We start from the raw sequence: 12,500 nt of genomic DNA, 5'->3' as shown, positions 1-12,500 counted from the left end.
CAAGACGAAGGTTAAAGAGAGCACTCGGCAGTTATTTGAGGTAGCAATCTTAACTGTTTTCTTACCATTTTTCCCCACAAACAATGACAATCAAAATAATACACAGTGCAAGAATTTGTAATTCCGCTAGGTTGAGAAATGTTTGTTATTTAGAGGTTTGTTTATTGCTCATTTCTTTTCCTGGTAATTCCAGGAAATTAGAAAATGTTCAAAGCCGAGAAAACATGCTGGTTTAAATGCTCAGAATGAGTGGAGTGTGCTGATGTTGGATTGGTTCAAATCGGATGACAAATATGGGATATGCAGATTGTATATTTCCCTTTCATTGTCAATGGGGAGAAAATAACCAGAAATTCTGGGAAAACCGGGAATTTTGGGAAAGGGAAAGCATGTTTAGTTTGGTTGACAGATCAGTTTATGTGAAGCACTTTGAGTGTGTAGAAAAGCGCTATGTCATTTTACATCAGGGGTAGGGAACCTATGGCTCTAGAGCCAGATGTGGCTCTTTTGATGACTACATCTGGCTCTCAGATCAATCTTAGCTGACATTGCTTAACACGATAAGTAATTAATAATTACGATGGTAAACACAAATAACGTTCAAATTATAAAACATTCTCATGCATTTTAATCCAACCATCCGTTTTCTATCGCACCTGTCCAAGATGTCGCATTAATGGTAAGAAGTATAAAATGTATTATTGGTTAAATTTGAAATAACAATGTTATTAAAAAGAATAAGAGACTTATTATAGTCTAAAAATGTTGGTCTTGTCAAGACCTGGACTATGGTGTGGTTTGTTTTCCCGTGGTGCAAAGCGATTGGACCGGACATGGCGTGAAGGTGATGACATCTTTAATCTGAACTCAAAAATATTACAAAAACAAAGGGTATAAAGAAAAGGCGCTCTCAGTGGGGGTTAAAAACTTGGCTGTGAAAACTAAAACTCGCACAGTGGGAGAACTATGAACATAAAAAAAAAAAAACTTACAAACTATGGCATGAAAAACTTACTTGGACCGAGAAAGAGCATGGATCATCGGCATGGATAACACAGGTGTGTAGGAGGTGACGTCGCCAGGCTGACTGCCTGGCAACTGCAGGCTTAAATCGTGACGTGGTGATTGACAACAGGTACATGAGTTCAAGTGAATCAGGTGTGTGAGTCGTGAAAACAAGTGAGCTGATTGGTAGTCATGGAAACAAAAACAAACCAGGGTGCGCAAAAACAGGAACTAATGGAATCAAAAACAAAACTAAACTGAACATGATCACAAAAATGCATGCATTTAGTTGTATTCAGTGTTTAAAAAATATTATACGGCTCTCATGGAAATACATTTTGAAATATTTGGCTTTCATGGCTCTCTCAACCAAAAAGGTTCCCGACCCCTGTTTTACATCATTAAATATTATTAAAGGTTAATGTATATGCAATCTGCCATGAGGTGGCGACTTGTCCAGGGTGTACTCCGCCTTCCGCCCGAATGTAGGAATAAGCGGTAGAAAATGGATGGATGTTTATGCAATTGCATGCAGTACAAGTATCTTTTCAATCAAAAGAGCTAGAAAAAATATATACTTCTGCACCCCTGGACATTGATTTTGACACCTGTGATCTATCCAGTGGGAAAGTGTACACTTTATCAAAGTTTTAGAGACCCCTGTGCTTTAACGCGCACGGGAATGTGAGTGTGAACTTCCTTGACATGAACTTTGTGTTGCTTAATGACAAAATCGGACGGGGCAGACAATTCCATGAAGGCAGAGAGGAGGAAGGATGGATTAAAGCAGCCAAAGACAAAGGCCAAGCAGATTGGTGAACAAACAAGCCCAAACCCAAAAGCTGGGGGTTGAGTAATAATAATAAAAATAATACAATACTATTGCATAACATCCACACAGCAGGTTCACCCGGCTTCCATTACACACATGCATATTGGGCTTTGGACGTCACATGCAAAAATCTGAGAGGAATTCCCGCTCATGGAGTAAGAAAAGTGCACAGGGGATGATCAAATATATAATAGTACACTATATATTGGGACCAAGTGTGGAGAAGCGAGGTCGTCGTTTCACTGCAGCATGCAGGCGACTACTTGTGTAGAATTATACAAAACACAAAACCAGTGCAGTTGGCACGTTGTGTAATTAGTAAATAAAAGCATTGATTGGCAAATCCTTTTCAACTTGTATTCGATTAAATAGACCGCAAAGACAAGATGCTTCATATTAAACAGAAAACTGGTGATGGTGTAGAACACAAATACAAATAGACGGGCTAGAAATTGAAAGAGTAAATGAAACCAAATTTCTAGGTATAATGATTGATGATAAATTGAACTGGAAATCTCATGTAAAAAAATGTACAACATAAAGTAGCAAGAGATACGTCAATAATGAATAAAGCCAAGTATGTTCTAGATCAGGGGTGCCCACACTTTTTCTGCAGGCGAGCTACTTTTCAATTGACCAACTCGAGGAGATCTACCTCATTTATATATATCATTTATATTTATTTATTTATGAAAGAGACATTTTTGTAAACAGGTTAAATGTGTTTAATGATAATACAAGCATGTGTAACACATATAGATGTCTTTCTTTCACGAAGACAAGAATATAAGTTGGTGTATTACCTGATTCTGATGACTTGCATTGATTGGAATCAGACAGTAATGATGATAACGCCCACATTTTCAAATGGAGGAGAAAAAAAGTTGTCCTTTCTGTACAATACCACATGAAAGTGGTTGGTTTTTGGCATCTAATTCATCCAGCTTCCATACACTTTACAAGAAAAACATTGGCGGCAAATTCCGTAGCTTGCTTGATTGACATTCACGGCACCCGAGGGTCTTGTGAGATGACGCTGGCTGCTGCCAGTTCATTATTATGAAAAAATGACAGAGAGGAAGGCGAGAAACACTTTTTATTTCAACAGACTCTCGCGCCGTCCCTTCCGTCAAAACTCTAAAGGCCGACTGCACATTTCCTATCTTCACAATAAAAGCCCTGCTTCATGCTGCCTGCGCTAACTAAATACAGAGTCCCGGAAAACTGGCGTGCACAAGCGATCCCTCAGAAAGCTGGCGTGCACATCACTTGTGCACGCCAGCTTTCCGAGACTCTTATTTTGTTAGCGCAGGCCGCATGAAGCAGGGCTTTTATTGTGAAGATAGGAAATGTGCAGTCGGCCTTTAGAGTTTTGACGGAAGGGACGGCGCGAAAGTCTGTTGAAATAAAAAGTGTTTCTCGCCTTCCTCTCTGTCATTTTTTCATAATAATGAACTGGCAGCAGCCAGCGTCATCTCACAAGACCCTCGGGTGCCGTGAATGTCAATCAAGCAAACTACGGAATTTGCCGCCAATGTTTTTCTTGTAAAGTGTATGGAAGCTGGATGAATTAGATGCCAAAAACCAACCACTTTCATGTGGTATTGTACAGAAAGGACCACTTTTTTTCTCCTCCATTTGAAAATGTGGGCGTTATCATCATTACTGTCTGATTCCAATCAATGCAAGTCATCAGAATCAGGTAATACACCAACTTATATTCTTGTCTTTGTGAAAGAAAGACATCTATATGTGTTACACATGCTTGTATTATCATTAAACACATTTAACTGGTTTACAAAAATGTCTCTTTCATAAATAAATAAATATAAATGATATATATAAATGAGGTAGATCCCCTCGAGTTGGTCAATTGAAAAGTAGCTCGCCTGCAGAAAAAGTGTGGGCACCCCTGTTCTAGACGAAAAATCACTTCATATTCTCTACTGCTCACTAGTGTTACCATATCTGAGTTACTGTGTAGAAATATGGGGAAATAACTACAAAAGTACACTTCATGTTACAAAAAAGGTCAGTTAGAATAACACATACTGTTGGATATAGAGAACATACAAACCCTTTATTTATTGAATCAAAGATACTGAAATTCCACGATATAGTGGAATTGCAAACAGCTAAGATTATACACAAAGCAAACTATAACCTGCTTCCCAAGAATATACAACAATTCTTCTCAACAAAAGAAGAGAAATATAATCTTAGACAAAAATGTCATTTAAAACATTTGTATGCACGTACAACACTTAAGACCTTCAGTATATCAGTATGTGGAATTAAATGATGGAATGGATTTAAGCAAAGCAATCAAACAATGTACTAATATGATCCACTTCAAGAAACTCTTCAAACTGGAAGTGTTTACAAAGTACAAAAATGAAGAACTATGATAAACATTCTGATTTTACTCACCCATTCATTCTCAAAATAATCTTACTTATCTCAACGTATGGAATAAAACTTACTTAAGCAATTATTTATTTGTTTATTTATTTGTATCGTGATTACTTATTACTTAAGGAGTATACAATGTGAATACATTGAGAACAGGAAGTGAACAGCAAGTGTTATGTAAAGAAAAGGGGTAGGCTTAAATAAGCTCTGCTTCTTCCTCCTCCTTTTCGAACATGTTGAAAAGAGAAACTGGAAATTGTGATGTATCATGTTGTATGTTTGCATGTTCCAAATAAACTCAAACTGTTATTTTTTGGCAAATATTAGCTCATTTGGAATTTGATGCCTGCAACATGTTTCAAAAAAGCTGGCACGGGTGTCAATAAACACTGATAAAGTTGAGGAATGCTCATCAAACACTTATTTGGAACATCCCGCAGGTGAACGGGCTATTCGGGAACAGGTGGGTGCCGTCATTGGGTATAAAATTAGCTTCCATGAAATGCTCCGTCAATCACAAACAAGAATTGGGCGAGGGGTCACCAATTTGTGAACAAATGTGTGAGCAAATTGTCAAACAGTTTATAAACACCATTTCTCAACAAACTATTGCAAGGAATTTACGGTTCGTAATATCATCAAAAGGTTCAGAGAATCTGGAGAAAACACTGCACGTAACATCGAATGCCCGTGACATTGGATCCCTCAGGTGGTACTGCATCAAAAGACAACATCAGAGTGTAAAGACTTCATAAAACCACTGTCAGTAACTTCAGGTGGTCGCTACATCTGTAAATGCAAGCTAAAACTCTACTATGCAAAGCCAAACCCATTTATCAACAACATCCAGGAACGTCGGCGGCTTCGCTGGGCCCTAACACATCTAAGATGGACTGATCCTAAGTGGAAATTTGTTCTGTGGTCTGACCAGTCTGCATTTCAAATTGTTTTTGGAAACTGTGAATGAACAAGGAGGAAAAGAACCATCCGGGTTGTGATAGGCACAAAGTTCAAAAGCCAGCATCTGTGATGGTATGGGGGTGTATTAGTGCTCAAGGCATGGGTAACTTACACATCTGTGAAGGCACCATTAATGCTGAAAGGTACGTACAGGTTTTGGAGCGAAAGATGTTGCAATTCAAGCAACGTTATCATGGACGCCCCTGCTTATTTCAGCAAGACACTTGTTATAGTAAAAGAGTGCGGGTACTAGACTGGCCTGCCTGTAGTCCAGACCTGTCTCCCTTTGAAAATGTGTGGCATATTATGACGAACAAGGAGGAAAAGAACCATCCGGGTTGTGATGGGCGCAAAGTTCAAAAGCCAGCATCTGTGATGGTATGGGGGTGTATTAGTGCCCAAAGAATGGGTAACTTACACATCTGTGAAGGCACCATTAATGCTGAAAGGTACGTACAGGTTTTGGAGCAAAAGATGTTGCAATTCAAGCAACGTTATCAGGGACGCCCCTGCTTATTTCAGCAAGACACTTGTTATAGTAAAAGAGTGCGGGTACTAGACTGGCCTGCCTGTAGTCCAGACCTGTCTCCCTTTGAAAATGTGTGGCATATTATGACGAACAAGGAGGAAAAGAACCATCCGGGTTGTGATGGGCGCAAAGTTGAAAAGCCAGCATCTGTGATGGTATGGGGGTGTATTAGTGCCCAAGGCGGGGGTAACTTACACATCTGTGAAGGCACCATTAATGCTGAATGTAAAGTACAGGTTTTGGAGCGAAAGATGTTGCAATTCAAGCAACGTTATCATGGACGCCCCTGCTTATTTCAGCAAGACACTTGTTATAGTAAAAGAGTGCGGGTACTAGACTGGCCTGCCTGTAGTCCAGACCTGTCTCCCTTTGAAAATGTGTGGAAATTATGACGAACAAGGAGGAAAAGAACCATCCGGGTTGTGATGGGCGCAAAGTTCAAAAGCCAGAATCTGTGATGGTATGGGGGTGTATTAGTGCCCAAGGCATGGGTAACTTACACATCTGTGAAGGCACCATTAATGCTGAAAGGTACGTACAGGTTTTGGAGCGAAAAATGTTGCAATTCAAGCAACGTTATCATGGACGCCCCTGCTTATTTCAGCAAGACACTTGTTATAGTAAAAGAGTGCGGGTACTAGACTGGCCTGCCTGTAGTCCAGACCTGTCTCCCTTTGAAAATGTGTGGCATATTATGACGAACAAGGAGGAAAAGAACCATCCGGGTTGTGATGGGCGCAAAGTTCAAAAGCCAGCATCTGTGATGGTATGGGGGTGTATTAGTGCCCAAGGCATGGGTAACTTACACATCTGTGAAGGCACCATTAATGCTGAAAGGTACGTACAGGTGTTGGAGCGAAAGATGTTGCAATTCAAGCAACGTTATCATGGACGCCCCTGCTTATTTCAGCAAGACACTTGTTATAGTAAAAAAAGAGTGCGGGTACTAGACTGGCCTGCCTGTAGTCCAGACCTGTCTCCCTTTGAAAATGTGTGGCATATTATGACAAACAAGGAGGAAAAGAACCATCCGGGTTGTGATAGGCGCAATGTTCAAAAGCCAGAATCTGTGATGGTATGGGGGTGTATTAGTGCCCAAGGCATGGGTAACTTACACATCTGTGAAGGCACCATTAATGCTGAAAGGGACATACAGGTTTTGGAGCGAAAGATGTTGCAATTCAAGCAACGTTATCATGGACGCCCCTGCTTATTTCAGCAAGACACTTGTTATAGTAAAAGAGTGCGGGTACTAGACTGGCCTGCCTGTAGTCCAGACCTGTCTCCCTTTGAAAATGTGTGGCATATTATGACGAACAAGGAGGAAAAGAACCATCCGGGTTGTGATGGGCGCAAAGTTCAAAAGCCAGCATCTGTGATGGTATGGGGGTGTATTAGTGCCCAAGGCATGGGTAACTTACACATCTGTGAAGGCACCATTAATGCTGAAAGGGACATACAGGTTTTGGAGCGAAAGATGTTGCAATTCAAGCAACGTTATCATGGACGCCCCTGCTTATTTCAGCAAGACACTTGTTATAGTAAAAGAGTGCGGGTACTAGACTGGCCTGCCTGTAGTCCAGACCTGTCTCCCTTTGAAAATGTGTGGCATATTATGACGAACAAGGAGGAAAAGAACCATCCGGGTTGTGATGGGCGCAAAGTTCAAAAGCCAGCATCTGTGATGGTATGGGGGTGTATTAGTGCCCAAGGCATGGGTAACTTACACATCTGTGAAGGCACCATTAATGCTGAAAGGTACGTACAGGTTTTGGAGCAAAAGATGTTGCAATTCGAGCAACGTTATCATGGACGCCCCTGCTTATTTCAGCAAGACACTTGTTAGAGTAAAAGAGTGCGGGTACTAGACTGGCCTGCCTGTAGTCCAGACCTGTCTCCCTTTGAAAATGTGTGGCATATTATGACGAACAAGGAGGAAAAGAACCATCCGGGTTGTGATGGGCGCAAAGTTCAAAAGCCAGAATCTGTGATGGTATGGGGGTGTATTAGTGCCCAAGGCGGGGGTAAATTACACATCTGTGAAGGCACCATTAATGCTGAAAGGGACGTACAGGTTTTGGAGCAAAAGATGTTGCAATTCAAGCAACGTTATCATGGACGCCCCTGCTTATTTCAGCAAGACACTTGTTATAGTAAAAGAGTGCGGGTACTAGACTGGCCTGCCTGTAGTCCAGACCTGTCTCCCTTTGAAAATGTGTGGCATATTATGACAAACAAGGAGGAAAAGAACCATCCGGGTTGTGATAGGCGCAATGTTCAAAAGCCAGAATCTGTGATGGTATGGGGGTGTATTAGTGCCCAAGGCATGGGTAACTTACAAATCTGTGAAGGCACCATTAATGCTGAAAGGTACGTACAGGTTTTGGAGCGAAAAATGTTGCAATTCAAGCAACGTTATCATGGACGCCCCTGCTTATTTCAGCAAGACACTTGTTATAGTAAAAGAGTGCGGGTACTAGACTGGCCTGCCTGTAGTCCAGACCTGTCTCCCTTTGAAAATGTGTGGCATATTATGACGAACAAGGAGGAAAAGAACCATCCGGGTTGTGATGGGCGCAAAGTTCAAAAGCCAGCATCTGTGATGGTATGGGGGTGTATTAGTGCCCAAGGCATGGGTAACTTACACATCTGTGAAGGCACCATTAATGCTGAAAGGTACGTACAGGTTTTGGAGCGAAAGATGTTGCAATTCAAGCAACGTTATCATGGACGCCCCTGCTTATTTCAGCAAGACACTTGTTAGAGTAAAAGAGTGCGGGTACTAGACTGGCCTGCCTGTAGTCCAAAATGTGTGGCATATTATGAAGCCTGAAATACCACAACTGAGACCCCGGACTGTTGAACAACTTAAACTGCACATCAAGCAAGAATAGGAAAGAATTCAACCTGAAAAGCCTCAAAAATTGGTCTCCTCAGTTCCCAAGTCTTGTTAAAAGGAAAGGCCATGTAACACAGTGGTAAAAATGCCCCAATGCCAACTTTTTGCTGCCATTAAATTCTAAGTTAATGATTAATTAAATTTAAAAAAAAGTTTCTCAGTTCAAACATTAAATATCTTGTCTCTGCAGATTATTCAATTGAATATAAGTTGAACAGGATTTGCATATCATTGCATTCTGTTTTTATTTACGATTTACACTACATTACATTCATTGGTTTTGGGTTTTGTATACACAAAGGGTGAAAATCTACTTTTGCATTCCATGTGGTGCAAAGGAGGCTCTGGCTCTTGTGCGGCGACAGGAGCGAAGCATGTGGACGAGAGGAGAAGAAGAAGAAGGGGAAGGCGTGGTCTGTCATTGCATTGCTGGCAGCACTGGGGGAACAACGAACCTGAGGCTCCTGAGAGAGGAGAACCTCGGCCTCGCGGCCGGAGGAATCCTGAGAAAAGATCGGTTACGGTAAAGAGATCTGGAGGCGGGTGCAGTAGGCAGACAGGAGAGAGGAGGACACACGTCATAAAAAGACACGCCTGATCACACCAAATCAGAGGTTGGAAGACAGAACAGAACAAAAAGTGATAGCACAGGAGACAGTTTATGACTCTTAATTCTAATCAGCGATAAATCTTGAAAGTCAATGAGGGATTGCGCTGCACTGACAAGATCCGAGACCTGTTGCTTGGCAACCCCTGTTTAAATCTCCAAGGAGCATCTCCGAGGCAAGCTTTAGCATTCTGGTTTGCGGGATGATCCTCGTTATATCACCCTCTCCGTCATCGAGAAGACAATTTCAAGCGGTCATAAGCAGGGGCGGTTCTAGGCATGCTTATATGAGGGGGCAGTCAGAAATGTGAAGGGGGCATCATGTGTACACACTTTTTTTTCCTGTGCTTATAGTAACGATGCTTTCTTCATTGAAATGGGTCTTTAGCTATGAGTCCAACCCCAACCTGGAGTAGTGGATTGAACTTTGTCAGGCCTCTATACCTTCAGACCTGTCCAACTTGGGTGTCCCACCTGAAGACTAAACTCCTGCTGGCATAGCTCTTACAGTCACTGAGGCACGCAAACCACCTGACCACAATAAGGTGGCAATCCCTCAGGGGGAAAAATAAATACATAAAATAAAATAAAACATCCTTCATCCAGATTTTATCAACCAACAACATAACATTTATCCTGACTGGATGGCCTAACTCTCAAATAAATGTTGACCCAAAGTAGGACTTCACACACTACAGTCAATGTTTACAAAACTGAAGGGTAGTCTGATGAATAATGATAAAAATGTGTGTTGCCCACTTGCATGTAAATTGATGAAAACGGCAGTGTTTTTGTTTTTAGGTGTCTTGGCCATATCAAATTACACTTATAATTTGTTTATTACAAAATGTAGATGGAAACATTAAAGGTTGACTGTGTAGAATTACAAGAAAAACAACAGAAAAAGAATTCCAGCAGTCGATTGCCAGACCGTTGCTAAGTAAAACGGGCCGTTGCTAGGGACTCCGCTCTGAACAGAGGACAGCAGCACTGCTTTTTACCCTCATTAACAGCATCATAAATGACTTGTAGCCTGTTACAGGGACAGTGGAGGCTCTCTGCCTTCCAAACCACTGCTGCTCAGAGCCTCTGCTGTCACTGCTCTCGTCAAGTTGTTAAAAAAAAAAAAATTTAAAAAAAGGAACTCCGTAGCACCGAAAGTCCGCGGCGATAAACGTGTTTATGGCACATAAGACTACACAAATAAACCCATCCTAACAAGTAAATGATAAATGTAGACAACTTTTCCTTTTCTTTTACTTTCATACTGCAACAGTGATTGGATGTTTACTGAGGGCTGAGGGGTGTGTGTCTGCCGCGCAGCCTGTGGAATGTTGAATACACGCACAGCGGAGGGAGGGATGAGAGGGGAGCCGACACTACTATATCATGTGTGTCCCTTTTTCGGCGGATTTTTCCGCTAGTGCAGATAATTTTGTCAACTTGTAATGTAGTAACTTTATGAGTTAATTAAAATTTGCTTTCTCAAATTTTGATTTGAGGGGGCAAGACATTTATTTAAGGGGGCTTTGCCCCCTCTTGCCCCTGCGTAGAGCCGGCCATGCATCAGAGCAGCATCAACTTGACGGACACGCCCCCCCCCCTCCATACCTGTCTTTCCTGCGCTCCCCGATTGGCACCGGACTGACCGAGATGCGAGGTAAAGTGGAAATGGAGCCCTGGGATTGGTTGCTGACGAAGGAGGACGTCTCCAGATTGAGTGGCGACTGCGGCGGCGTGATGAGGCTGGGACTGCTGCACTCGGAATGTGAGAGGGAGCCTGGGTCCAAGGGAACAGGAAGCATGTTCACTGCACAATTAGACACATCGTGAAGTTCACATCTTTCAATATTTCCTGTGATAAAATGGCAACCGAGGTGATCAAAAAGGTCAACCAAAGAACGAGATTCCTCTACAGAATCTCCTCTCTGGTCAACAAAAGCACCTTGAGGATTCTAGCGGGAACTCTCATTCAACCCTTCTTCGATTACGCTTGCACCTCCTGGTACCCCAGCACCTCCAAAACCCTCAAATCTAGACTCCAAACATCCCAGAATAAGTTAGTCCGGTTACTTTTAGACCTCCACCCCAGATCACACCTCAATCCAACCCACTTCTCCAAAGTGGGCTGGCTCAGGGTGGAGGACAGAGTCAAACAACTTGCACTGAGCCTGGTCTATAAAATCCGCTACACCTCCTTGATACCGAAGTACATGTCAAACTACTTCCTTAACGTAAATGACCTTCATAACCACAACACCAGGGGGAGCTCCACAAACCACGTTAAACCCAAATTCCCATCTAACAAAGGTCTTAACTCATTCTCTTTCTATGCCACATCAATGTGGAATGCACTCCCAACAGGTGTAAAAGTAAGTGCATCTCTATATTCCTTCAAAAGCGCTCTAAAACAACACCTCCAGGCAACTTCAACACTTTACTAATACCCTCCTCCATTCACATCCCATCTCCCCGGATTATAAACAACTCAAATGTACTTCTAATGTATATACTTGTTCTTATGCTATGTGAACTCACTATGTTCTCTGCTGGCTGTACATATCCTACTAAATAACACCTACACTGTTTCAATGTCCACATTTCTCTGTTGATGACTGAAGTTCTGATATCAACCAAAGCCCCGGATTGTAAATAATGTAAATAATTCAATGTACATACTATGATGATTAACTTGTGTGATGACTGTATTATGTTGATAGTATATATTTGTACCATGAATTGATTAAACAAGTTGAAAAACTTATTGGGGTGTTACCATTTAGTGGTCAATTGTACGGAATATGTACTGTACTGTGCAATCTACTAATAAAAGTATCAATCAATCAATCAATCAAACAAACATGGACCAGTGGTTCTCAAGCTTTTTTTCAGTCATGTAACCCCTGTGAACATTCTTTTAATCCAAGTACCCCCTAATCAGAGCAAAGCATTTTTGGTTGAAAAAAAGAGAGAAAGAAGTAAAATACAGCACTATGTCATCAGTTTCTGATCGATTAAATTGTATAACAGTGCAAAATATTGCTCATTTGAAAATTAAAAGTTTCTCAGTTGGAACATTAAATATCTTGTCTTTGCAGTCTATTTCAATGAATATACCGTATTTCCTTGAAGTGCCGCTGGGTATATAGTATGTGCCTGCCTTGAATTACTACCATGTCAAACTCGCTTTGCAAAATAATTAGCGCATGCTTAGTATTACCGCCGGGTCAAACTCGTGACGTCACGAGTGACACTT

The 12,500-nt window shown here is 41.6% G+C and overlaps 1 protein-coding gene across 3 annotated transcripts in view; it reads right to left on the bottom strand.

The window, feature by feature from the left end:
• dlg5a (discs, large homolog 5a (Drosophila)) overlaps nt 1–12,500 on the bottom strand; it is a 211,297-nt gene that overhangs the window by 37,509 nt on the left and 161,288 nt on the right. Inside the window, exons 21-22 of one of the 3 annotated variants that reach the window (XM_061911763.1) lie at nt 10,856–11,024; nt 9,093–9,170 (exon numbers count right to left, since the gene is read on the bottom strand). In XM_061911763.1, coding sequence (XP_061767747.1) covers nt 9,093–9,170; nt 10,856–11,024 — 247 coding nt within the window. The remainder of the gene's footprint in view (nt 1–9,092; nt 9,171–10,855; nt 11,025–12,500) is intronic. The other 2 variants (XM_061911764.1, XM_061911765.1) reach the window with 2 other exon arrangements.

The sequence above is a fragment of the Nerophis ophidion genome, linkage group LG09 (assembly GCF_033978795.1).
Source record: "Nerophis ophidion isolate RoL-2023_Sa linkage group LG09, RoL_Noph_v1.0, whole genome shotgun sequence".
NCBI lineage: Eukaryota > Metazoa > Chordata > Actinopteri > Syngnathiformes > Syngnathidae > Nerophis > Nerophis ophidion.
Note: the sequence above shows the minus strand (reverse complement) of the source record. Positions and strands in the feature narration are given on the sequence as shown.